Source organism: Atractosteus spatula, chromosome 27 (genome assembly GCF_055471065.1).
Source record: "Atractosteus spatula isolate fAtrSpa1 chromosome 27, fAtrSpa1.hap1, whole genome shotgun sequence".
NCBI lineage: Eukaryota > Metazoa > Chordata > Actinopteri > Semionotiformes > Lepisosteidae > Atractosteus > Atractosteus spatula.
In genome coordinates, this window is record NC_142732.1 from 10,130,316 (window position 1) to 10,154,397 (window position 24,082).

The 24,082-nt window shown below is 52.4% G+C and overlaps 1 protein-coding gene across 2 annotated transcripts in view; it reads right to left on the reverse strand.

Annotated features, from left to right (window-relative positions):
- The window catches only part of plrdgb (PITP-less RdgB-like protein), an 80,719-nt gene that overhangs the window by 36,771 nt on the left and 19,866 nt on the right, over positions 1 to 24,082 (reverse strand). Inside the window, exons 2-5 of one of the 2 annotated variants that reach the window (XM_088907042.1) lie at positions 20,634 to 20,726; positions 13,581 to 13,688; positions 1,182 to 1,252; positions 29 to 249 (exon numbers count right to left, since the gene is read on the reverse strand). In XM_088907042.1, coding sequence (XP_088763168.1) covers positions 29 to 249; positions 1,182 to 1,252; positions 13,581 to 13,688; positions 20,634 to 20,726 — 493 coding nt within the window. The remainder of the gene's footprint in view (positions 1 to 28; positions 250 to 1,181; positions 1,253 to 13,580; positions 13,689 to 20,633; positions 20,727 to 24,082) is intronic. The other variant, XM_088907043.1, reaches the window with a different exon arrangement.

Sequence of the window (24,082 nt, forward strand, 5' to 3'; positions counted from 1 at the left end):
CTCTCCCCGGGTCCCAGCGCACGCTTACTTGGAGACGAGAGAGAAGGCGTCGGCGCAGACGGCCGGGCAGGGCACCAGCCTGATGAGGATGTGCTCGGCGGCGGTCTGGAAGTGCGCCCGGGCCACCTTCTCCAGCACCGAGCTCAGCGTGCTCAGGTCCATCACCTTGGACTTCTGGTCTCCCCCGCCGGTGTCCAGGATGTTGCCCCCGTGCAGGAGCAGGAGGAGGACGTGGATCTTGCATTTCCTCTGGAAGGAGAGGAGCGAGAGTGGGCGAGGGAAGACACTGCCCGGGCCGTCCGAGGGGCCCCGCCACCCCCGGAAGCACAGGGATGACATGCACACGACAACAGCAATCATTCCTTCATTCTTTGCAAAGGATTCCAAAGCGGTTTACACATGGGAGCCCCACTTCGCCCACCACTGGAGTGTAGCCGCAGATACGGCACAGGATAGGTGGACAACTCTAGGGCGTGCTCAATTTCATTCGGAGGGGCTCTGGCTGGGGGGGGATCAATACACTGTGCATCTCCCCCTGCAGAATTTACAACCTGCCATCATCAGGGCTGCAGGGTCTTGTGGTGCTCATTTCCACTGACCTCTCAATTTACTAATTGACCTAATCATCTGTTTAACTAGACCAGCAGAACAGGTTTCGTCAGGCTTGATGCTGCTGTCGATTTAAAGACAGCTATATAAAACCTGCCAGACTGCTGGCCTAGAGAACATGAGCTGGTCATCACTCTTTTACAGGCTGATAACGAGCACTAATGGCTGTTTGAATTGCAGAGATAATAGAGCACCCACTGCACACAAACTGTGACACTTTCACAGATGCTGCTATTAACACATCCAGACAGGTGGATGTGCTGCTATGGCGTTGGTGGCTTTTCATCATTAACATCGGCATAGTGACAAACTATTTAAAACTGCAAGTCCATAGTGGGAAGATGGAGAAAAGGCTACAGATCAGAGCTGAGGATCAGGGGTTAGCATGCAGTGGGTGCCGTAAAGGTCAGAGTTCAAGGTTAAGGTTTAGGCTAAGGGTTCAGCATAGGGCATCCAGCATCTTTCAAAAGTGTTCAAGACCAAGAGCTCATCCGATTTTCCCTGAGCATGTTCGAAGGGGGAAGAGTGGGTTTGAATGGAGACCTGGGACCACAGTGAGAGCAGCATCGTACCTCAATATCCTCCAGCCCATCGATGCTGCTCTGGGCGGTGTAGCGAGGGTGGCTCAGCCGGTAGAGGCTCTCTGGCAGGGAGAGGGGGGCAGACGGGAGACGGGAGACGAGCAGAGAGAAGGGGAAGAAAAACAGAGGGGGAACAGTTACTTCACACAACAGCAAGCGCCCGTTCGACCCACATCCAAACCTCAAAACCAGCGATCGGCCACAACAGGATCCGGTTTACACACCCAAATCATGACTTTCGCTCACGGGCTCCCCGAAAAGCCAGTGCCAGCGAACATCGAGAGGGGGGAAAACAAAATGGTGCCGAAGCAGCAACCGAAACGATGTGCCCGCAGCTCCGGGCAGAGCTCTGGAAGTCCAGGCAGCTTGCAGTTTGTCAAGAAACGCGAGGGGAATAAATGAACTGGGGCACGATGCAATTAGTCGAGCCCGCGCCCGAGAGACGACGGGAGAGATGAGGCCGTTCGGGTGCTCGGCCGGTCCGTTCCACCAAGTTCCGCCACGTTTTCCATTTTCCATCACAGACTCTGCAAGCGCCCACAGTGGACAGCACTGCCTGGCTCGCCCACAAAGGCTCCTCAAGCATACTGTGCCTTCGTGAGCTTTCATTTTCAATAATAATAATAATAATAATAATAATAATAACAACAACAACAATAATAATTGCTTACACTTATATAGCGCTTTTCTGGACACTCCACTCAAAGCACTTTACAGGTTATGGGGATCCCCTCCACCACCACCAGTGTGCAGCCCCACCTGGGTGATGCAACGGCAGCCATAGTGCACCAGAACGCTCACCACACACCAGCTCTCAGTGGGGAGGAGAGCAGAGTGATGAAGCCAATTCATAGATGGGGATTATTAGGAGGCCATAATTGGTAAGGGCCAGGGGGAAATTTGGCCAGGATGCCGGGGACCCCATGGCAGGAGACCGGACCCCCTCAGTCTTTCATCTTGGGTGAATGCCACTCATACGCCACCTACTGGCGCAGCTTCCTGACCCAGGAGTTCAGTGCTCATCAGTAGCCAGGGACTCAAATCATGTTCAATACTAACCATCAACAAGGGAAAGCTGGCACTTGGCACTTTCTGTGTAAATTCCCTGAACCTCAAGGAAAATCAGGGGAAGCCCGTTCTGAAGGTCCCTCATTAAAGACTCCTCACTGACTGTGACTGAAGTGCACAGGGCAGCGCGGCGATGCAGCGGTTAGCACAGCTCCCTCTCAGCGCTGGGGCCCGAGGCTCTATCTGTGGGGAGTTCGTATGTTCTCCCCAAGAATCAGAACATGCTGATAGGTTAATTGGGGTCTGGGAAAACTGGCCCTGGAGCAAGTGTGTGTGTGTCTGTGTCTGCATGTGTGCCCTGGGATGGACTGGCGTCCCGTCCAAGGTGTACCCCGCCTTATGCCCACGGCTGGCAGGGATAGGATCCAGCTCCCTGCGACCCTGAATTGGATACAGCGGTTAGAAAGTGGAAGGATGGACGGTGTGCACCGTATTTTACCCATGTTTTTTCCTGAGCTTTCCCACAACTCTCCCCCAAGATCCCCTGTGACGGTCCTATCCCATAGGGCACCACTGCGCTCGGTCAGCCGTAAGCATGGCGCCACCTGCGCTCTGATCTCTCCAGCGTCTCCCGGCTGGTCAGCTCCGAGTGCCACAGCTTGTTACTCGCGGCAGTGGGGAGGGTGCAGAGGTTAATACTGACGTTTCTCTCTTGCTTCGACAGCGCAAAAAACCGTGACGGGCAGGGATCCGCAGTGCGCCCGAGAGCCAGCAGCCACTTCCTGCTGCACGCCGAGCCTCGGTCAATGCATTACTCCCAGCTCCGAATCCCACACTACAGTGGGTGGCTACAGGGAGGACGCTGTCCAAACGCGTTTCGTTCAGAAACCCCGGTGTTCAAGTGTCTCTGGGTTTATTCCTCTTTGATAAGAAGAACAATTAATGAAACCAAGATGTGATGAAATCGAGAAACCACTTCTTTACCCAAAGGGTTGCGGGGGGCTGGAACAAGCTACCCAGCCACGTTGCTGAAGCCGATATTCTGGCCTCTTTCAAGAAACGGCTGGACGGGCCCCTTGGGCGACTAAGGTACTGACAACCAAATGAGCTCGACAGGCCAGAACAGCCCCCACTCGTTTGTTAATGAGAGGACAAAAAGCAAAGGGGTTGCGGGAAAAGGAAGAGAGATCCGTGGATCAATTAGCTCCTAACTACCAAATGGGCTCGATACGCCTCTCATTAGTAACCTTTCTTCTGCTCTCAAGACTGGAGCGAGGGGCGGGAGAGGAGAAAGGCGAGGATATCGGGGAATAGGAAACGGGAGGAGGGGGGGGGACCAGTGAGAAAGGGAGAGGAGAAGAGATGGAAAGAGAGGAAAATGGAAGACAGAGGGAAAAGCTGGGAAAGAGCAGGCAGGAGGGAGAGAGAGGAAGAGAGGAGCGAAGGAGAAGAGATTATCGATCCACACCTCGAATTTCTCTCTCTCTCTCTCAGTCTCAGAAATGTCAGGACCCAGCAAATTCAATGAAAAGCTCTTCACTGGTTTCCGCTCGCTGGCTCCGTCTATTAAGGCCTGCTCGTCGCGTCTGAACCACTGGCTCAGCCGCAGCTCATTTATTTCATCCTCCAAGGAGCAAACGGGAGTGGGGGGGAAAAAAAACAACAACAAAAAACCTCACAAACACAGAGAACACGTCAACTGGGGCCGGCCTCCGCTCCGACAACCAGAGGCCAGCCAACATCACGTGGCGCTTCAGGCAGCTGCTGGTGCCCCAGTTCCCTTCAGTCGCAACCAGGGCTCCCATGAGGGCGTTCAAACCAATTAAAACCAACCAGGTACAAAAACAACAGCCACACAGAGCAAACAAAACCCTAGACGGGTACAGAGCACTCGGGGATTACAGCCAGTGCCCTTCAGGACTCCTTCTGACGTTCTGACATCAGCTCTATCACTCTGCAACTCACAACTGGCAGCCCACTGAAGCCCAGCAGGTGTGAGCCTGGTCAGTACCTGGATGGGAGACCTCCTGGGAAAAACTAAGGTTGCTGCTGGAAGAGGTGTTAGTGGGGCCAGCAGGAGGCGCTCACCCTGCAATCCACGTGGGTCCTAATGCCCCAGTATAGTGACGGGGACACTAGACTGTAAACAGGCGCCGTCCTTCGGATGAGACGTAAAACCGAGGTCCTGACTCTCTGTGGTCATTAAAAATCCCAGGGTGTTTCTCGAAAAGAGTAGGGGTGTAACCCCTGATGTCCTGGCCAAATTTTCCCCTGGCCTTTACCAATCATGGCCTCCTAATAATCCCCATCTCTGAACTGGCTTCATCACTCTGCTCTCCTCCCCACTGAGAGCTGGTGTGTGGGGAGAGTACTGGTGCATCATCCAGGTGGGGCTGCACACTGGTGGTGGTGGAGGGGATCCCCATTACCTGTAAAGCGCTTGGAGTGGAGTGTCCAGAAAAGAGCTACATAAGTGTAAGCAATTATTAATTATTATTATTATTCTTTGGGCTTCGGGTGGCTGTTGAAAAGACACTCCGCTGGCCTCCAGTGTTGCCCCACACGGTCAAGTCCAGACCCCTCTCCACGCCAGGCCTCATCTGCTAAATCCACACAGAGATCCAGCCCTCCATGGGGCTCCCACCGACCGGGAGATGCATAAATCCATTAGAATCAAGTTAAATCCCTTTAACAGAACATGCAAGTCGTTCATCACAGCTGGGGAGTCAATCCGGCAGGAAACGTCAATGTTAATTGACCAGATACTGAACCAATAAACACGAACGCACAAACAGAGCCACGCCGGCCTGCACTGCCCCTGCAGGGGGTGTGCAATTCTGGGGGCGTGCCCGGTGCTCTGGGTGAGCACGGGAGCTGGGCTCAGCACACATCTCACACAGCCATCTCCATGTGCAGCATTTCTGCTCTGAGCAGGAGGAAGAGCTGGCCCACCCTGGCTGCAGTCACGCCTGTGGTGTTAAATCCCCCTTTAGGGCACTTCTGAGGGGGCTGGAGACCCACAGAAATGATCCCTAAAAAAAAAATCAATTCTGCTGTGCACAGCCTCGCAGGAATCAGTAAACCGGCACCGTCCGATGATGAGATTCATCTTTGCGCGAAGACGATGTGCTTGGATTAGCAGATCAGAGGCGCGCTCGTGGGGGAGCAGGGGGTGGGCTTGCTGTTCAGACAGCTAGAAAGGAAAACATTCGTCACACACATACGGGAGACAACGGGGTGGCGGTGAAGGATAATAATAAACCCTGGATCTAAAAATCACAGCCAGACCTCGAAACGGAACAAAATGCGAAAAACACAGCAGAATCCAGCAGAGAGCTTCAGCAGCCCCAACCTCACGGTCCAGTAATCCTCCTCTCGCAGGCTGAGGCAGTTTAGGAAAGCAGCCACATCACAGACAGGCGAGCTAAGACAAGCGTGCGAATGCAGAAGTGTATTGCAGAAATATGGGGCAAACACCCTGAAGCACTGCTATCGCCCTGCACCCATTCACAAAACAAACCGGCCGAAATTGTGCAACCAGCGAGAAAGTATAAAGGGGGTTAAAAACTGTCACGAAGCATCTTAACAATGAGCCTCAGTAACATCGTTGGCCCAGGAGAGGGAGCTGTGCAGAAACACGAATGGATATTGCCAAGTGTGGAATTCCCACCTAAGCCTCTCAGATCAGCGATTCCCAGTCCTCATTCTGGGGATCCGCTCGTAGCCGAGGGATTTGGAATTTCCCCCCGCATTTCCCCACATTTCTCCGGAGCAGAAACAAACTGAAAATAAAAGAGCATGGCTACAAATTCCACTCCTTCAGTCGAGCACTCGCTGAATACAAAACCTGGAGGGCTTTTGAGGGCTTCCCGGGACACGACTGGGGGAAAAAAAAAATATTAGATCAAATGATGCCTAGCAAGCAAAACAATACTGCTCTGTTCTTCAGACTCATACTGCACCACACAGGAACACAACACAACAATGATGGCACCCCATTGGATACCCTACAAAACCATCACAGCAAAACATTTTAGCATAGATTGTAGCCCATGACTTCCCCAGGGGTCTAAAGGTTTTAATTAAAATATTGAACTCCCCCCTCCTGTGCTCCTGTCTTGCTCCTAACCTGATTTCCAGAACTATATTCACCCCCTGCTGCTTTGAACGCCTCTCTACCCCCACAGCAACCCACACAGCTCAGCAACAGTGCAGCAACCATGTGGAGCAGCTGCTGAGCTGACACTGTCAAACACTCCAGCTCTCCTACTGAATCGCCTGGGGCTTCACACTTGAGTTTTTAAACCAGGCTGGTGCAGCACCAAACGGGAGTAAAATAACGATCCAAGTAATAATAATAATTGCTCACACTTATATAGCGCTTTTCTGGACACTCCACTCAAAGCGCTTTACAGGTAATGGGGATCCCCTCCACCACCACCAGTGTGCAGCCCCACCTGGATGATGCACCAGTACTCTCCCCACACACCAGCTCTCAGTGGGGAGGAGAGCAGAGTGATGAAGCCAGTTCAGAGATGGGGATTATTAGGAGGCCATGATTGGTAAAGGTCAGGGGGAAATTTGGCCAGGACACCGGGGTAACACCCTACTCTTTTCGAGAAACGCCCTGGGATTTTTAATGACCACAGAGAGTCAGGACCTCGGTTTTACGTCCAATCCGAAGGACGGCACCTGTTTACAGTCTAGTGTCCCCATCACTATACTGGGGCATTAGGACCCACACAGACTGCAGGGTGAGCGCCCCCTGCTGGTCCCACTAACACCTCTTCCAGCAGTAACCTTAGTTTTTCCCAGGTGGTCTCCCGTCCAGGTGCTGACCAGGCTCACACCTGCTGAGTGACAGTGGGCTGCCAGTTGGGAGCTATAGGGTGATATGGCTGCTGGCTAAAAGTAAAAGTCTGTTAAACACCATCAACACGAGGAAGGTCAGAAACGAGAGGAAATTCAGCCCAGTAACAAGCAGTTAATTGATTCAAAGATCTCATTCAGCCTCTGTTGTTTCTCTTGAAGGAAGTCAGCTTCCCCAGCCCGGCTGGGCGGCCTGTTGCAGATAGGCCTCCTACTTTTAACACTTTCCACAGCACCTCCACGTGCTCTACACCCGTGTCCTCCAGCTCGTGTTTCACTGGTCCTTCTGAGGAGCCTGCAGTGGGGGGGGGGGGGGGAGTTTGCCTTGGATTTTTAACTCCCAGGCAGCTTTTGGCGAAGAAAAAAATAAGCAATGCAGCAATTCTGGTCAAGACCCAACACATCTACTGTGGTTTGAAAACAGGTTATCACATCACATCTGAGCACTGTCGCACATCCGCTGGCATAACACCATCCTGGAGCTCATCGACAGGGCACACGATGTACCACCGGCTGCGATACAGCCGAATCCCACTGCACGCCCTCTTCACTCGTGCGTGTGTGTGTGCGAGCGTGTGAGCGTGTGTGTGTAGTGTGCATGCGTGTGTGAGCGTGTGTGAGCATGTGTGTGTGTGGTGTGTGTGTGAGCGTACGTGGTGGGTGTGTGTGAGCGTGTGTGCATGTGTGTGAGCGTGTGCGTGTGTGAGCTTGCGTGTGTGCGTGCATGGTGTGTGTGCGCATGTGTGTGGTGTGTGGTGTGTGTGTGTGTGAGCGTACGTGGTGGGTGTGTATGTGTGTGTGCTTGCGTGTGTGAGCATGTGTGCATGTGTGTGAGCGTGTGTGTGTAGTGTGCATGCATGTGTGTGAGCTTGTGTGTGTGCGTGCATGTGTGTGTGCGCATGTGTGAGCGTGTGTGCATGCGTGTGTGAGCGTGCGTATGTGTGTGTGTGCCCCCGATTATTAAAGCAGCAGGAATAAGCAGGAACATTTATCTTTTCTTCCTTTGTTCTGGGATGCTTCAGGCATTTTCTGTTGAAACACGGAAACCCCCCGAAAATCTAATTAAATGGGAATTAGTAGCAGGGGAGAAGCTGCCCGGGAGAAGCTCACGTGGAAGACGACTCGGCTGTGGCTCATGTGGTCGGAATGCAGATGAGTGACAGCCTCCCGCGCAGGAGCTGCAGACCTGACACGGCCGGCAGACAGACCTCAGCCCATCACGGCAATGCTCTTTAAACGGTGAAAGGGGTCACTGTAATTTAATTTGCATGTATCCTATAATTCATACTGTGATTCTGCGATTCAGAGATATTATTATATGGAGAGACAGATATTATTCATCCATCCATCTTTATCCAATACAGCGCCATGGGGAAGATGGGGCTTACCTCCAGTACAAAGCGAGACAAAACCCTACCTGGGACACTGGTACTGTAATTACTGTTAAATATATGGGTATTCTCTTCCGTTTAAAAAAAAAAACAGAGCCTGCTTTCTAATGAGCCCAGCAGACGGAAGAGCTTTATTTTCTGTTCTTCCTGTCCTGAAACACACCTTTCAGCCACAGGCCCCCAGCCCTCCCCTGCGATTGGAGCACCGCCTGATCCAGACCAGTACGTCTGGGCTCTGAGAAGAGGTCAGACCCTTACTAAAGGCGCATCCTGGGCCTGGCGCCGCAGAACTCGAGAGAGAGAGAGAGAGAGAGAGAGAGAGAGAGAGAGAGAGAGAGAGAGCAAGCAGGCCTCCGGTCAGCGCGGAGCCTAGGACAACAGCTGTGGAGCCCTTCACACCGAAACTGGTCACCTAGAGGATGCGGATCAGGGCACTGGCAGAGGCGGGCACCCCAACCTTCAATGCCAAGCCCAGTTTTAAATGGAGTTTACAGAGAATGTTCGGGTGGGATGACAAGTTCAGCCTCAGATGACAGTAACTTGTGATCAATCCTGATGTCACTTCCTCACCTAAACTATATTAATACTACAGGATCTCCCCTCCTTTCTCTCCCTCGCACACGTCTTCTGCATCCCACCTCCAACTCATCTCCCCCTCTGCAGCTGCCCCTGGGTCACTCCTGCCCTGCAGGGGGGTCCCAGCCTCCTAAAACCCTGGCCTGGAGTTCAGGCCAAGCGGGTGAATTTAAACACTCAATAAACCTTTTAACTAGGCCTCATTTCCGGGCGTTGTCATTCCCGTGCTCGGTTCTGGACCGGCTTGACGGCAGTTCCAGATGACGTCCAGGCACCTGCGGCTACAGCAGCCCGCGGACGAGAGGAGGAGAACGTGCAGAGACTGTCCGTGTCTCTGCCCGCTGTGGTGCCTGCACCTTTGTGCTAATAATAGTGCTGAGATGAAAGAGCCGGCTCTCGTCCGTCGATCTCCCGGGCAGGAGGGGGGAGGGGGGGGAGCCTGTAGCCCCCCCCCCCAGGAAATCATCTTCGGCACACAGCTCCCCCCCACCCCTTCTCACACGGACAACACAGTCACCGCGCACACGGGGCCAGATCGCAGGCACAAGCGCACACAGAGAGCCAGGCTTGTTGCAACACACACGCCTGCACAGGATAACCAGATGCATCCAGATTTCAGACAGAGGCTTCCAAGTTAAAGTTGCCAGAGGCTCTGCAGATCAAAATATTGCTGCTTTTAGAATGTAAGAAATAACTAACATTTGATCATAAGAGGGATAAGGCAGGGTTCAGGTTCCTAAGCCAATTTACAATAAATCACGCACATTTACACTTTGGAGCTTGATGGGAGATGAGCTGTGGGCTTTAAGCAGCTATAGAGCTGTGCACAAAGTTAGGCCGTCTTTCACCCAAAATTCTAACCAGCTTTTAATATACCCAGGACCACCTGTTGCTTCAAAATGACTGAGATAGTGCAGCACCCCTGCAAAACCAATCATTTTCCTTGTAGCATTGCAGGTATCCACACTGACTGGTAATGAAGAAACATCAACAGCTCCCAGCCTCCATTAGTCAGGTGCACTTTAGGACTTCGGTTTAGTTGGTTACCAGAGAGAGCTCATTAAAACCGGAGAGATTAATGTGACAAGCGCTGAAATAATCCCGCTTTTAGCTGCCAGTCATGGATGGTGTTCCCAAAGCGCTCGGCTATTAGCGTCAATTAGCGTCAATTAAGCCACCAGAGGGAGAGGCTCCCAGAAGCCGATCCGGGCTCTCGGATCGGGTTTGAAACGGGAAGCACACACACTGCGTTCTTCCCCGCCTGGCAGGTGGGACACAAGCTCCCGGCGTGTCTAAAAAAGGATCAGACCTAGGCACGAGCTGTTCACCTGCGGTTTTACCCCTCCAGTTGTCAAACCAACCTTTTCGGGAGCCCGAGACGAACGCAAACGATCCCCGCGCGCAACAACCAGTCTGGAGTTTTCCGCAGACAACAACAGCTCCAACAAGAGGACCAAGTGCGTCAGCACTGTGCTAAATGAGCCCAAACATCTCTACCTACGCCACCTGGGATGGGGGGGATTAAAAAGGCATGTTTTTTGCTTTTTAATCACTGCAGAGATTTCGAAGCACCTGTCACCGACACAGCAGCAGCAGCAACAGTGAAAAAGACGACATTCCAGCGAGAAACCTTTCAGAGCTCAAGTCATCTTCGCTTGTAAGTTGTCACTGGGAAGAAAAAGCACCCGCAAAGCTTTCACAGATCTCTTCAGAAGCTTTTCACCGCTGGCTTGGGTACGTCTGCTACACCACACACAACGGCACGCCGCCGCGGCCGCTGAACACAGCAGCGCCTGGCGCGAACGAGCAGGGATGGAGAAGGATCCCGTACTCCCAGAGTTCTCTTTCCGATGAGGACCAATCCCTGAGGATAGATCTGATGGCGCCCACTAACCCGAAAGGAGATTAGGGTCGAGTGGAAATTATATGATTCTGTATTCATTACACATTTCACATTGGTCTGATGTTTAAAAGACTCCAGTGGTTCAGTGGGGGTGTTGATCTTTAAGGAAATAATAATAATAATAATAATAATAATTGCTTACACTTATATAGCGCTTTTCTGGACACTCCACACAAAGCGCTTTACAGGTAATGGGGATCCCCTCCCCCACCACCAGTGTGCAGCCCCACCTGGATGATGCACCAGTACTCTCCCCACACACCAGCTCTCAGTGGGGAGGAGAGCAGAGTGATGGAGCCAGTTCAGAGAGGGGGATTATTAGGAGGCCATGATTGGTAAAGGCCAATGGGAAATTTGGCCAGGACGAAATTTGGCTGCCTTTGCACACTTGTGTTCCACAATAATTTGGTTTAATTTGTTTGCGTTTTCTGAGGGAGTCTCAGCTTTCCCCCTGTCAGGAGGCTATGTCGTCACAAGACAGGATTGTGGGATCGTGCAACGCCAGCACAGACAGCCCAGAGATGCTGTAGGTGCTGAATGAGTGGTGCCTTCAGGGGCTCCTGGATCATCAAGCAGAGGCAGGATGAGCACGACCGATCTCAGGCTCCTACACTCAAACACAGCCGAGACTGTCCCCTGTTGTGATCAATCCTTCCTACAGCGATAGCGGCAGGCTGATGCCTCTGTTCCCTTTTCTTGCTTGCAAGTTTGTTTTTTTTTTCAATTAAATTGCAAACAAGGACAGACTGTCATTCTCCACTTCATGACTGAACTCCCTCCCAGCAACACCACTGCCCAGCCCATCCTGCACTATGGAATCAACATGGAAACAAAGTAAAATTCCTGCTGTCACAGTTGACGGGGCCAAAGGTGTCCTCTTGGCACACAGTGGGGAGAAACTTGTCACAGTATGGACAGCAGGCATGCCGAATGCTCCCACCTGCTTGGCAATCAGTCTGCTAGTTCACTTTCATGTCCTTTGTCTTTCCAAACTTCCTACCTTCAACTAGCTTTTCAGTGACTCATCCTGTACGGTCATACACAAGGCAGGATCTCCCAAGCAGCTCAACCAGCAAAGTCACGCTCCCAAGCACAGCATGGTGATCAAGGGTTCGAGCTAGGGTCACGTCAATAGCCGACTGTGACCAAGACACAGTTGGCTTGGCGTTGCCGGGGGAAGAGTGGTGTCAGTCGGCCAGGGCTCCCTGGGCTCTCTGCTGTGTTAAAAGTTGCAGGGTGCAACTTCATGTCATTGCATTGCTGCTCCAGTGGACTTTATGTGCTGGCCAAAGTTGCCATCAAAGATGTTCCTCATGGAAACAGAACACAGCTCTGCTTGTTCCTTTTTTAATGGGCTTCAAAACCCATTAAAATTTACAGTTTAATGGACACGAGGCTAGAATCCAGCTAGGTAAACATTAGCAAGCAAATGTGCCTAGGATCCAATTATAAACAACTGGAGAACTAATTTTTAAGATGTCTGAGATCACTTTATTAGCCCTATACAATTTCTTGCATGAGGAATGTGTCTTTTCGCAGACCCCAGCTTGCTCTCCATGAGACACACAGACAGGGAGAGAAGCTGGGGGTCAGAGCGCAGGGGCAGCCATTGTACAGCACCCCTGGAGCAGCTGGGGTTAAGGGCCTTGCTCAGGGGCCCGACGGAGTAGGATTCCTCTGCTGGCCATAGGATTTGAACCGGCAACCTCCCAGCCACAGGCGCAGATCCTTAGCCACAGAGACACCGCCCCCCCCCACTGTAGTTCCATTAAAGCAGCTGATCGTTTGAGCAAAGGTCTTTAGGGTGTTCAGATCAATGCAAACCCCTCTTTCAGAAGGCAGTCAACACCTCGTATTACCCCCTCAGTCCTTCATCACATCATTGTGCCTCATCATCACTGCCCCCCCAAGGAGCAGAACATCTGAAGGCCAGTGGAGGGACTTCACTGGCAAAAAACACGTCTCCTCGGGAGGGGAAACGGCTAATTAAGACACCGTTTTAACAAGCTAGTGTGGAAATCACAGAGTGAAGACAATCATGTTTTGATTTGCATCTCATCAATTTGTTTAATGACTTGTTAAAAGCAGCACCAAGCTGATAGATGCCACCGCAAAGCGGGCCTCTCTGCATGCAGCACGCTGTCAGGAAAATTGTCGCTGGCTCACTTCGTCGGCAGTCAGCCGATGAGAGTTCAGGATTTTAGAGAACGGTGTCAACTGCAAAGCAAGTCTCAAGGGCTAATTTGATTATCTGGAAAGATGCATCATTTCCTCTTGGGATGTTTCTGTGTCTGCATTATTAAGTTTCCCCTGGAGAAATAACTATATACAGTATTCATCTCTAATGCAGGGCTTTGCTGGGCTGTAGCGATTTCCCAAGGGCTACCTTCCAGCTCTTGGGTCCCAGGTTCGACTCGGACCTGGAATACCTTCTAGGTGGAGTATGCATGTTCCCCTGTATCCAAATGGATTTTCTTTCAATGCTCCAGTTTCCTACTACCTCCCAAAGATATGCTAGGCAAGGTTCATTAAAGTCTGTAAATCGTGTCTGTTTGTGCATGTATGTAACAGAGCCTGACAGGCTTTCTGGAGCGCCTTATTTGAATTTTATTTTAACCCGCCACCCAGCCAGCCCCCAGGTACCTTGCGATTGGTCGATGTGACCCAGGGTCTCTATCTGCTCCACCAGGTCGTTGGAGTTCCACTGGCTCATGCCCAGCAGGATCGCACTCTTCCCTTCCATCACTTCTTCTGGGACGGAGACAGAGAGGGGTGGGAGAGAAAGGAGTGAGCGAGGGCAAGAAGGGAGAGGAGCTCAAGAAGAGAGGGCAATGCTCTTGCTCCTTTGCCGATTCTTAAACCTACAAAATAGCATCAAGCCAGCGACTGCAGCGGTGATGCATTACAAGCACGTCAAGAGTAGAGATCATGGTTCTCGCAGCCACCCTAGCCAAGGCCATTGAGGACATGAGCATGTGCAGTCGCAGAGGCCAGGAGTATTAAAGAGACCTCCTGCCCAAAACAGTGGTACAGCCCCATATTCCCCTCGTGTTTCCAAGTCCATGGAATAAATATGAGCATTACGCCTGGCTATCTGCATCATGCAGAGGTCATGCAGGCAGAAATGGGTGTGTTTGAGCCCCATCTGTGTTATGCTCAGTGTTGTGTCCCAGCTGTCGTGCAGAGCGGGGGCTCTGCAGTATCAGCTCTCCTCAGTTCCCCCCCGCGGGCCTGCTCTTCACACTGGGGGAGATCAGTGTTAATCAAGAGCTGTGAAGAGGGGCCACACCATAAAGCACAGGGGGACATGTTTCTAAAGAGGTGTGAAATCTCTGTTACGGCGGCAAAGGAGACTGTAGCAGGCAGGGCTATGAGGGGAAACAAATAAATAGGAGGAAAAAAAATATTCCAACAGCCCCCGAGCCTGCGAGATCGGAATTGAAGTGGCAGAGACAACAAGCACGATGCGGAGGCCGATGAGAGCCTCTCTTCGCTGAAGAGAGAGACAGAGAGAGGGAGGGAGGCTGTGCTCACACTGACAGCTTTGGCGAGAAAGGCCTGAAGGCAAAACCCAGACACAGCTTTATAACCGAACACAGCTCTTATTTGCTGCTTCACACTATCTGAGAATGACAAGGCGATACGGCTTTCTGCTCAAAAAACGCAGCCGTTCGCTTGGGGCTCCCTGCTGTGGGGAATCGTGGCGGGGCTCTCGATTCACACCCCGAGGGCTGAGGGTTCCCTTCCCCCACTATGGACCCCCAAACAAGGCCCTTCGCCCAGGTGCTCCGCTGCACCTGGCTGTATGAATGGGTGCCAGCACTGCTGGGGTCCCTCTTCCTGGGGGAAGACAAAAACTCTGGCCTGACTGGCCTCTATTTTCTAGTATTTCCTGCCGATCTTAAATTAATTACCGCCTTAACGGAGCCAGTCCTGCAACTACAGAGTTCGGCCTGAAGGTGGCAGTGTCCTCCGGCTTCCTGCTTCTCCCTCCTCCTGCGTAAATCAAGGGCAGTGCAATGGCTTTTCCGTGCCAGGCGACACGCTCGTGCCTCGAGGGAACCTCTGCTTCTTCCGCCATGATCCGCCACGAAGCTGGCAGTGTAAAACCAAATCCGTCCCCCCCCCAAGCCACTCACCCTGCCGCCCCCCCCATCCCAGCTGCCCCTCCGTGAAGACCTGCCCCTTTCCGTGGGGACTGATCCAGGGACGTCCATCTCTCTCTCAGGACGGCGCTGTGGTCCCCTCCGGCCCTTACACCAACGAAGCCAGGCGTCACCCCTACAGGAGCGCCTGTACCCCAACAGGTGAGGGATCTGGCTCTGGGGGGGCAGCTGTTCTCGGCTCCAGGCGGTGCTGGAGTATTAGTGCAGAGACCCCTCCAGGCGCAAAACCGCGAGGGAGCGCGGGGGGCAGGCAGGAGGCAGAAGCCCACCGCCACGATCCCGAACGCGACTACGCAAAGCTCCCGCTCGGAATGTTCCTCCCCGGCCACCAGCCTCGGGTTCCCAGCTTGCCAGATGACGCCCCGGCAGACACAGCACCGCCCGCTGTCCCGCGCTCCCTTCTAAAACCGGAACGAGCCAGGGAGCTCCTGCCGCCCCAGAGAGCAAAAAGCAGCATTAATGAGATCATTGCAAACAAAGATGGCTGGCGAGGAGGTTTTCTCTCTTGCAATACAACGCAGGCGTCCGTCAACATGCAAGGACCGGCCACGTCACGCCTGTGCACAAGTGGAGACGCACGGCACCTCCCACCGCGCCGCTCCGGCGAGATCACAACCCCCCACTTCCAACGGGGCGCTCTGTTTTTGTCCAAAACTCACTAGAAGTCAGATCTTGAAGTGCTGCCACAAGGGGCAGCTGACTTGCTGCAGGTGGGTGGTGCAGCTGGGGTGGGCGGCGGGTCTCCCCCACCTCACTCCTGCTCCCAGACACACCTCTGCCGAGAGGCACGCTCCCACCTCCACACACTGAGCCACCCTCCCTCCCCCCCACTCACGCGGAATACCCACAGGAGGTCAGACTGGCTTTTTCATTAGGTGTAAGAGGGGGTTTAATTTTCCATAGCAAATCCGCTGGACCTAAAACCGGTGTTTTTGAGAGGAACGGGGCTGCGGAGCTCAGCGGAATATGGATTCCTCTGTGAATCCTCCTATCCCCTCAGCAGGAAGAGTCGGACAAGCGCAGCTGAAATCGGAGAGGTGCTCAGCGGGGTTTTACTGGTTTCAAGTGGGCTATTGACATCAACACAGGAAAAAGGGGATTTCAAGAGAGAGCCTGATTATTGAGGATTATTAGTCCTCTGCAGGAATACCTGTGCACTGTAACAAGATACTCAGTGCACAGGCTACAAAAAATGCCCTCCTAGCACAAAAATAAAGACAATTCAGTTCAACTACAAGGCGTTAGGAAGGATTCATTTAGCTCCCAAGCAAGGATACCTGGATATCCTTTTAAAAACACTCAAAATTAACTTTGCAACTTCTTTTGACTTCACGCACTTTAAAGTTTCCAAAGATTATTTCTCCCCAGCGGCAAAGCATTACCGAGAAAAGTTACTATATATAAAACTGGACTGCCCTTGTGTTTTTTTTTTTTGTGCAGCACGGCCTCCAGAATCCCCGAGCTTCGGGAGCTGATGATGTGGGTCTCCGAGATGTTTATTTTCATCTCTGAACGAGAACCCAGGAGGATTGAGGTCTGAGCAGCTTTTCTCACAGGATGAGGGAAAGAAAGCTGGCTCGAGGAGGAGCTTGAGATCCAAGGCACGGCTATACGGGCAGGGAAGAGCATGATCGACGCTTTAGAATACCAGCAAAAACCGTCTGGACGCAGAAAGAAGCGCCCCTCTGCTCTGTTGTGCTTTACAGCGTGGGAGACGACATTCCCAATGGGAAATAAAGAAAACTGGGAAGCAATGGGATCACGGCGAGCCTGCGTATTCCCCAATCGCAGGCCCAGCCAGAAAGCTGGCGTCTGAAGCACAGCCGCTCCTGACAGCGCCATATTTCTGATGCTTAACTGAGCGTCTTATCCAGGCTCAGCAGAGGTCCCATTTTAAGGGCACCCTTCCGCCCTATCGATACGAATTTGCCCATGACGGACGGGAACATTGAGGGGTTCCAGTTGGCAGTTTGATTTCTGGTCGCTCCTTTTCTCTGGGAGAGGAAACTCCCTGCTCCGAATCACCCCAGGCCCTGCCCACAGGTCCCCCCCTCCCGCCCCGTCTCTGAGCAGGACGCCTCCCAAGACAGCCTCACGAGCCGGGAAGAGTTTTTACTTCCTACTCACGGCCCCTTTGAGCGGCTCAGTTAAGCACCCCGGAGTTAGCCTCCATTTCGAGATCTCACTGCCGTCTCGGAAACGGGAACTTGGGAGGAATGATGACAACCAAGCTGTGCGCCGCAACTTTTCTAAATCATAATCATTCCCAATGTCATTTCTCAGAGCTATGCACATCACACCAAAAAAACCCTCTTTTCATATTTCTCCTCATGCATTCTTCCTGCTCTCCTTGTGGGCAGCTGCAGCTAGGTCACGATCTCTGCAGGGGGGTCCCCTGGCCTCGTCATCCTGAAGCCAGGGTACTGGCCCTGAACGGGTTAACTCAAATCTCACCCTGCCTAGGTACTCCATAAACATCAGCTGCCTCATGACTAGTGGAAAAGGATCGTGATCAAGTCCTTGGATGTTTGGATGTCTTCTTCAGGGTTTCAGGTACATTTGGGTTAACAGTAACGGTAAGGAAACAGATTGTCTTTACTGACGCGTAGCAATTTAGTTTTTCCTTCTCCTTTAACTGCCCTGGTTTGGTCAGATGAAAAAGCATGTCAAAACTCGAAGGTTCCCGAAGGTCCTTCAGCTGAAGTTAGCACAAGGTTGCAGAAGGTCTGCCCGAGGATACAGTCTTGCAGTCCAGCCCTCGGCGCACAGACCCTGTCCCGGTGAACCAGCTGGACAGAGAGAAATCCGTGTCCTGTGTGTTGCTTTTCAAAAGGTCAAGGAGCATCAAAGCTGGCTCACAGCTTTCATTCCATTTTTTTGGTGACAATTCAGAATTGAGTTGAGGTGCCTGGGTTTGCAATTTCAACCGTGGGTATTGTCTTTGACTGCACAGCTGGGCAGCTTGTTCCATTCCCCCACAACCCTTTGTGTAAAGAAAGACCCCCCCCCCACCACCTTCCTCAGTTTCCAGTAGTGTCCTCAGGTTTGCCGTTTGCGCTACTGAGATTCTCGAGAGGGAGAATAGAGCTCTGTATTTACACAGCTGAACAGCCAGGCCTCTTCCCTGCACTGGCTTGTCTCAGCGCAGCCTCTACACCAGACGACAGAGGGTGCAGGGGCTGCGCTGCCTTCTGCGAAAGAGGGTGTTCAAGGCAGTTCCACACTGGGAACAAGACACAGATCTGGCCTGCGCGCACGTGGCTTTAAATCCGAGCTCACTTTGTCACGTGGCCGAAAGACTGCAGCACAGCCATCGGCAGAACCCAATACTTATCCAGCCTCTAACCCATTCATCAAACTTCCCGAGACACTCCAATACCTGCCGACGCCGATCAAGAAGGGATTTCATTCGAGTCTGGAGCCTTCATGGAACTCGGATCGTGTGCCAGGAGGCCGGAGATCAAGAAAAGTCATATTTTCCGCGGTGGAGGGGGGAACAATGTCCCCCCAGTCTCCACACCACTAGATCCAGACTGGCGCCTAACGAGGGTTAGGGTAGGGGGACCAGACGTTCCTCTTTTTCCCCAGACACATCCTTTTTTCAGACCTAAGATAGACGGGGATCTCATGCTGCTGTAAGCCGTCAGAGTGCTGTTTAACATTCTCCTCAGCCTCATTCCTGCCCGCAGATCTGGCAGTTACGAACAGACCCCCGCCTTTTTCTGTGACTAGGGAACGGACATCACAGAACCCTAATTAAACTTCTGGCTCTCTTATGCACCCCCTTGGGGGTTCCTTTGAGAGACTAATGGAAGACATTCCGGATGTCAATTAGGCACTGGAAGAAGATTAGGCACCAGGAGCAGCACAGGGGTCCAATAGCTCCCCCCCACTTCTTCACACTCTTGAGTGCAGCAGGGCTAGGAAAGGGAACGCCCTGGTGCTGTACCCCGTCTCTGGCCTTGGCAGCGCCCCGCCATTCCCGCCGCGCCCCGGGGGTCTGCTCGCTTCAGCGGGCACAGGGTGCGTCTGAAGCGGTGGTCTTGCAGCTGGCCGTAGGGGGGGGGGGCCCTCAAGAACGACCGTGCCGCACAGGAGCGGGGCAGAAGCTCGGGGCCGTGGGAGAAATGCACACCCCAGGACAGGGGTGGGAACCGGGCGTTTAAACCCGCGAACAGGAAGCCCCTTCTTCACCCGAAGGATTATGGGAATGTGGAACAAGCTGACCGATTGGTGAAACCGAAACTCTTTCAATTAACGGTTCAGATCAATTAGCAGCTAAGTGCCAAACAAGCTACGTGGGCTGAATGGCCTCCTCTCATTTGTACCCTTTCCGTCACAGGCGACACCTCCCCTCCCCTAGGGGGCGCTCCACTACTTTCTCGTTACTGGGTCCTGGTCATTGTTTATATCCTCCCAGTGTGTCTTGCTTGTCCCTCCCTATTTAATCTTAGCGCCTCCAGTGCTCAGGGCTCAGCAGTAGGGTATGGATCTAACACTTGCCTCACACCAGGCTGCTGGATGCCCGAGGGCACGGGCCTCATCCCCGACATCTCCCACTTCCTGAGCCCGGGTCCTGGAGGACCTCGCCCAGTGTCTTGTCATGTCTGCATTTTCCCCTTTCCGGGGATTTTAACCTGGAGTCGTCGCCGGATTCAGACTCCTGGACTGTGCCCCGACTCTCCCATGGACCCGTTTGGATTTGGATACCTCTGTCTTTTCCCCTGTTACCGGCTGCACGAACTGTCCCCATCTGCTGTGCAAAGCAAATAAACCCCTGTTTGTTTCCACAGTAGTGCGTCTCCCTTTCCTCCAGACTCTACCGCTCGCACAGGGTCTGATTACAAACCCCAGATGGAGTGCGGGAGTCATAACACTTTCTCGGGCGCTGAAAGGTCCTTTTTTTTCCTGCTGGTGGCTGATATTCGCAATCAGGCCTCCTCAACCTCTCAGGAAGGGCAGCGCTCAGTATGAACATCAACAGGGCAGCCCGTGTTGAAGCTCTCTGACCATGATGCCCCGGGTGTTTACAAAACATCACCTGTGGGTGCCAAAACAGGCCTCCTCGCGCTTGTAAGCTCTTCTGCATAACAGTTTTGTGCCGATTTGCAGGCATGTTTACAGTGAGCTCAAGGGACAGAAAGACAGACACTAGCACTGGTGAAAGAAGTCAGGCTCTGCACAGCCACTCTTCATAATGAGAAACGGTAATCTCAAACCACTGGATGATCAGACAGCCCCCCTTAATTATGCATTTAGAAAATTATGCTGCTAAAATATTAACCAAGCAAACAAGCAAAATGAATAAAAGCAGGCACAAACATCCAGCAGCAGCCTGACTGTGAAGCAGCGGTATGAGGAAGAAGCTCTCTTTTTCCAGCTCAATTTTACAGGCTCAGTCCGCTCCCCACAACCCAGAGGCCCCGCAGAGACAAGCCACTGACATTACGGACTCACGACAGCGGAAATCTGTCTCCTCAGAGAGCCCACAGCGGAGGAGCGAACGAGGAGGGTTATCTCAGGAACTGACCTCGGGCATCGAAGAACTCCTCGTCTGAGCTCTCCACGGACTCCTGCGCAATGTTCTGCATCCTCCAGTGCGAGGCGCTGGGTTTCCGGGAGGCTGGTGACAACACAGGACAGGAGAGAGAGGTCATGAGAAGTCCCAGTCAACCAGGACAGATCTTGTCCTGCATCTTAGTTCGGTCTCCTCCCACCCTGTCTTTTTCAATTCCTCCTTTTTGTCAGGAACATTCATCAAAAATGTCCGTTTTCTACGATGACCTGGAGTTCCATTTACACAGCAGTGACCAAGTGCAGCAACTCACTCACATGCAAACCAGCTATGTCGCACCCAGGATTCAAACCCGCAGCCCTCTGGTCAAGAGGAGTACAGAGCCTTATACCATTCCACACTGCTGCCTTGATCCTCACCCCACCCTAATCAGAAACATTTTTAAGTCTCGGGAAAGGATGGGATTCTAATTAAAGTGTATGACAATAATGCTAAATTTTAATGAATCTCTTATTAAACAAAGCACGAACACAGAAAATAAAAGCAGAATTTAGATGTTCAATTAACTTTCCCCAGCCTGACACCAAAGTCGCCTTTTCCTACAGACACCCCACAACGTGAAACATGCAGTGTTCCTGAAGCCTGCAAAACAAAGCTTGTTTCCTGCAGTTGTGAGAGCTGTGCTGCACAGGCAATTATCAGGTTTTTACAGCGAGAGTGAGGACTGGCGTGCAGAGGACCACCTTGCTTAACTTTCCCGAGTGGATTCAGGTACTGTCCTTCTCCCCATGAACAATTCCGGACAGCACACAGGTCAAAACGGTTGTACGCTTGAGCAGAAAAGGCAAAAGGGCAAAAGACACTCATTTTTCAATACGCCACGCCTGAGGAGGCACTGGAGAGTTTCCAAGTCTTTGGAAGGAAACCACATCCTGATTCATATTCCTGGTGCAACGAAAGTAGCTCATAACTCCGTGCCTTTCGCTGGACAACAAGGGCTGAGCCCTGATCAGTCAGGTGCAAACCCCACAGTCACCCTTAAACCAAGAGCATAACAATATTTTTTGTTTCTAATTGCAACTCTCCTTGCCAGATTACCCAAAAGACGGTGCTACTCTTCATCTCTTCAAAGAACTGGTCTAATAGGCTGGTCATTCACAGACTGAAACAACTGAATCCTTTTCTAACCCGAACCGGGGTGATCACTTTATACTGGCATTCGAGGTACTGACGGGGTTGATCCAGAGATCCACTTCACAATGCAGAGCTCAACTTGAACATCAGCAGCAAAACATCCGGCCCGGGATCCAGCTGGGTGAAGAAGAGCCCTGAGGAATGAGAATGGATTGGACGTCTTTACACAGAGGATGAGGGGTCCCTCAGACAAAGCTGCAGTGGTGCAGTCAGTTTCTTGGAATCTTATGCCGGCATAAGATCTCGCGATTCAACCAGCTCCTAGAAACTGCAACGCAAGCGTTTTTTACGGACCCCTATGCAGACGACACAATCCGGGGATGAGTGAGGAGAACACGGGGAAAAAAGCATGCAGGGGTCAGGAATGAAAACAGGGGGGCGTGTCCATGGTGCGCTGGTGTTCGGGGGAGGTGTGGCCGAGGCAAACCGTCCAGAGCCGAGTCCAAAAGGGGAATCCAAAACAGGGCAAAAGTCCAAAGCCGGGCGATCCATCCAAGACAGACGAGATTGAAACAAGAACCGGGTCGGGACCGGCACGGGAACGGGAACAGGAACAGGATCTGGAAGAGGCTCGAGGGAACAGACGGAGACTCACGGGAATAAACTCGATGACTGAGTTCAAGGCTTAAATCCCAGAATTAGAAGAGAATACCGGGGATAGTGAGCTAAGCAGTCAGAGGCAGCGGGCACCGATGATCACCCATACCGCCTACAGACAGCTCTGGCACCGGTTTCAGCCCAACTGAAGATGTGGCTAGTAAACACATCGGTATGGGTGGGAGCTGAAACCTGCACAGGTATCGCACCATGCTCGTACCCTGGTGTGCAGACTTCAGAGACGCTGAAGATCATCTCGGTTGTCTGGCTCTGATGAGCCGTAACATTCCCCGGTCAGTGTAGCAGCTCCATCCAGCTGTGGGACTTGGCTTAGCCGCCCGGGTTAACAAAGCGCAGCCCCATTGCTATGTTTTCGGGGTGTCCACAGGCCATTAAACCTGCAGGACCATGACCCCCACCAACCCCCGGACTGCTGACCCCAGCCCTGACCCCTCCGGCCCTGTCCGGAGTCCAGCGTGCCGAAGTCCCAAAACCGAACAAAGCCAGAAAACGGCATTGTTCAAACCACAACGGAACCAACACGCCCCCTCCTCCTCCTCCTCCACCTTTTTAAATATCATTTGAGTCATAATTGATTTTTTTTTTTTTCCCCGCCGGTCGAAATAATGAAATGAGAACGGTTACAGACTGTCAATGTGTACAAATTCAATCTTCATTATCCTTACACATAATGAACTCCTTTCACAAGCCATTTCCGTCCCCCCTCCCCCTCACCTCTTTCATTCTCTCTCCTCCTTTTGCAAGACCGGCTCTTCTGCGCTGGATGACATCAAAGAAATAATCCCGATCGGGGAAGGGGCGGCGGTACATATCGACCAGTGTAACAACGCAGTAACGCTGCAGGCTGGTTGTAAGGCCCCTCCTCTTACATGGTAACGGCTGTGGCCTTGAATTTAATTTCCCCTCCCCTTTAACACTCCAGCTGTGAAATCGACCCCCCCTCCGGCGGCCTCCCAGGTGAGGACAACTACTGACAAGCGAGAGGGCTCCGGCGACAAGAGCAGCTCGAAACAAAAGACCACAAAGCTCTCTTCCTTTTAAAAAGCGTTGACGGTCAAGAATTCGGTTAACAGGCTACAATCAAATGTGCTGAATTAGTGGAAAACTACTGAATTGCTACTAGTGGGAAAAGTAGTAGGCTGATTCCACGTCTTGCACGCACACGCACACGCACACGCACACGATCAGGGGAACTCGGGGGCAGCTGTGCGTCACCCAGGTGGGGCTGCACTTCACGGGGGACGAAACGGGCGCCCCTGTACGTGAAGAGCTCTGGGACTGTGTTGGGGATGAAAAGCACTGCAAAAATGCAACGAATGATTAAGATGCGTCAAGATCACAAAGTTCAGAGAGGATGGCGAAGTGTGAACAGGAGTATTGTGAAAATAATCATCATTACTTAAGCCTTGCTGGCGGGCAGACATGTTTCAGCGTGGCGTTACGAGAGACTATGCCCGTGGAAAGTGCCAGAGCTTTGTCCTCTTCTTCCCCTCCCCCAACTCTTCGTTACCTCCTGGGTCCTAGCGAGACTCATCTGTGGAACCAGCAGCGCCCCCCCAGTGACAGGAAGTGCCCGTGTTCCGACCCGATCCCAGTGACCTATGACCCCAATCACGGACAGTCGCTTACCCAGGGCTGCTGGCTTGACTTGG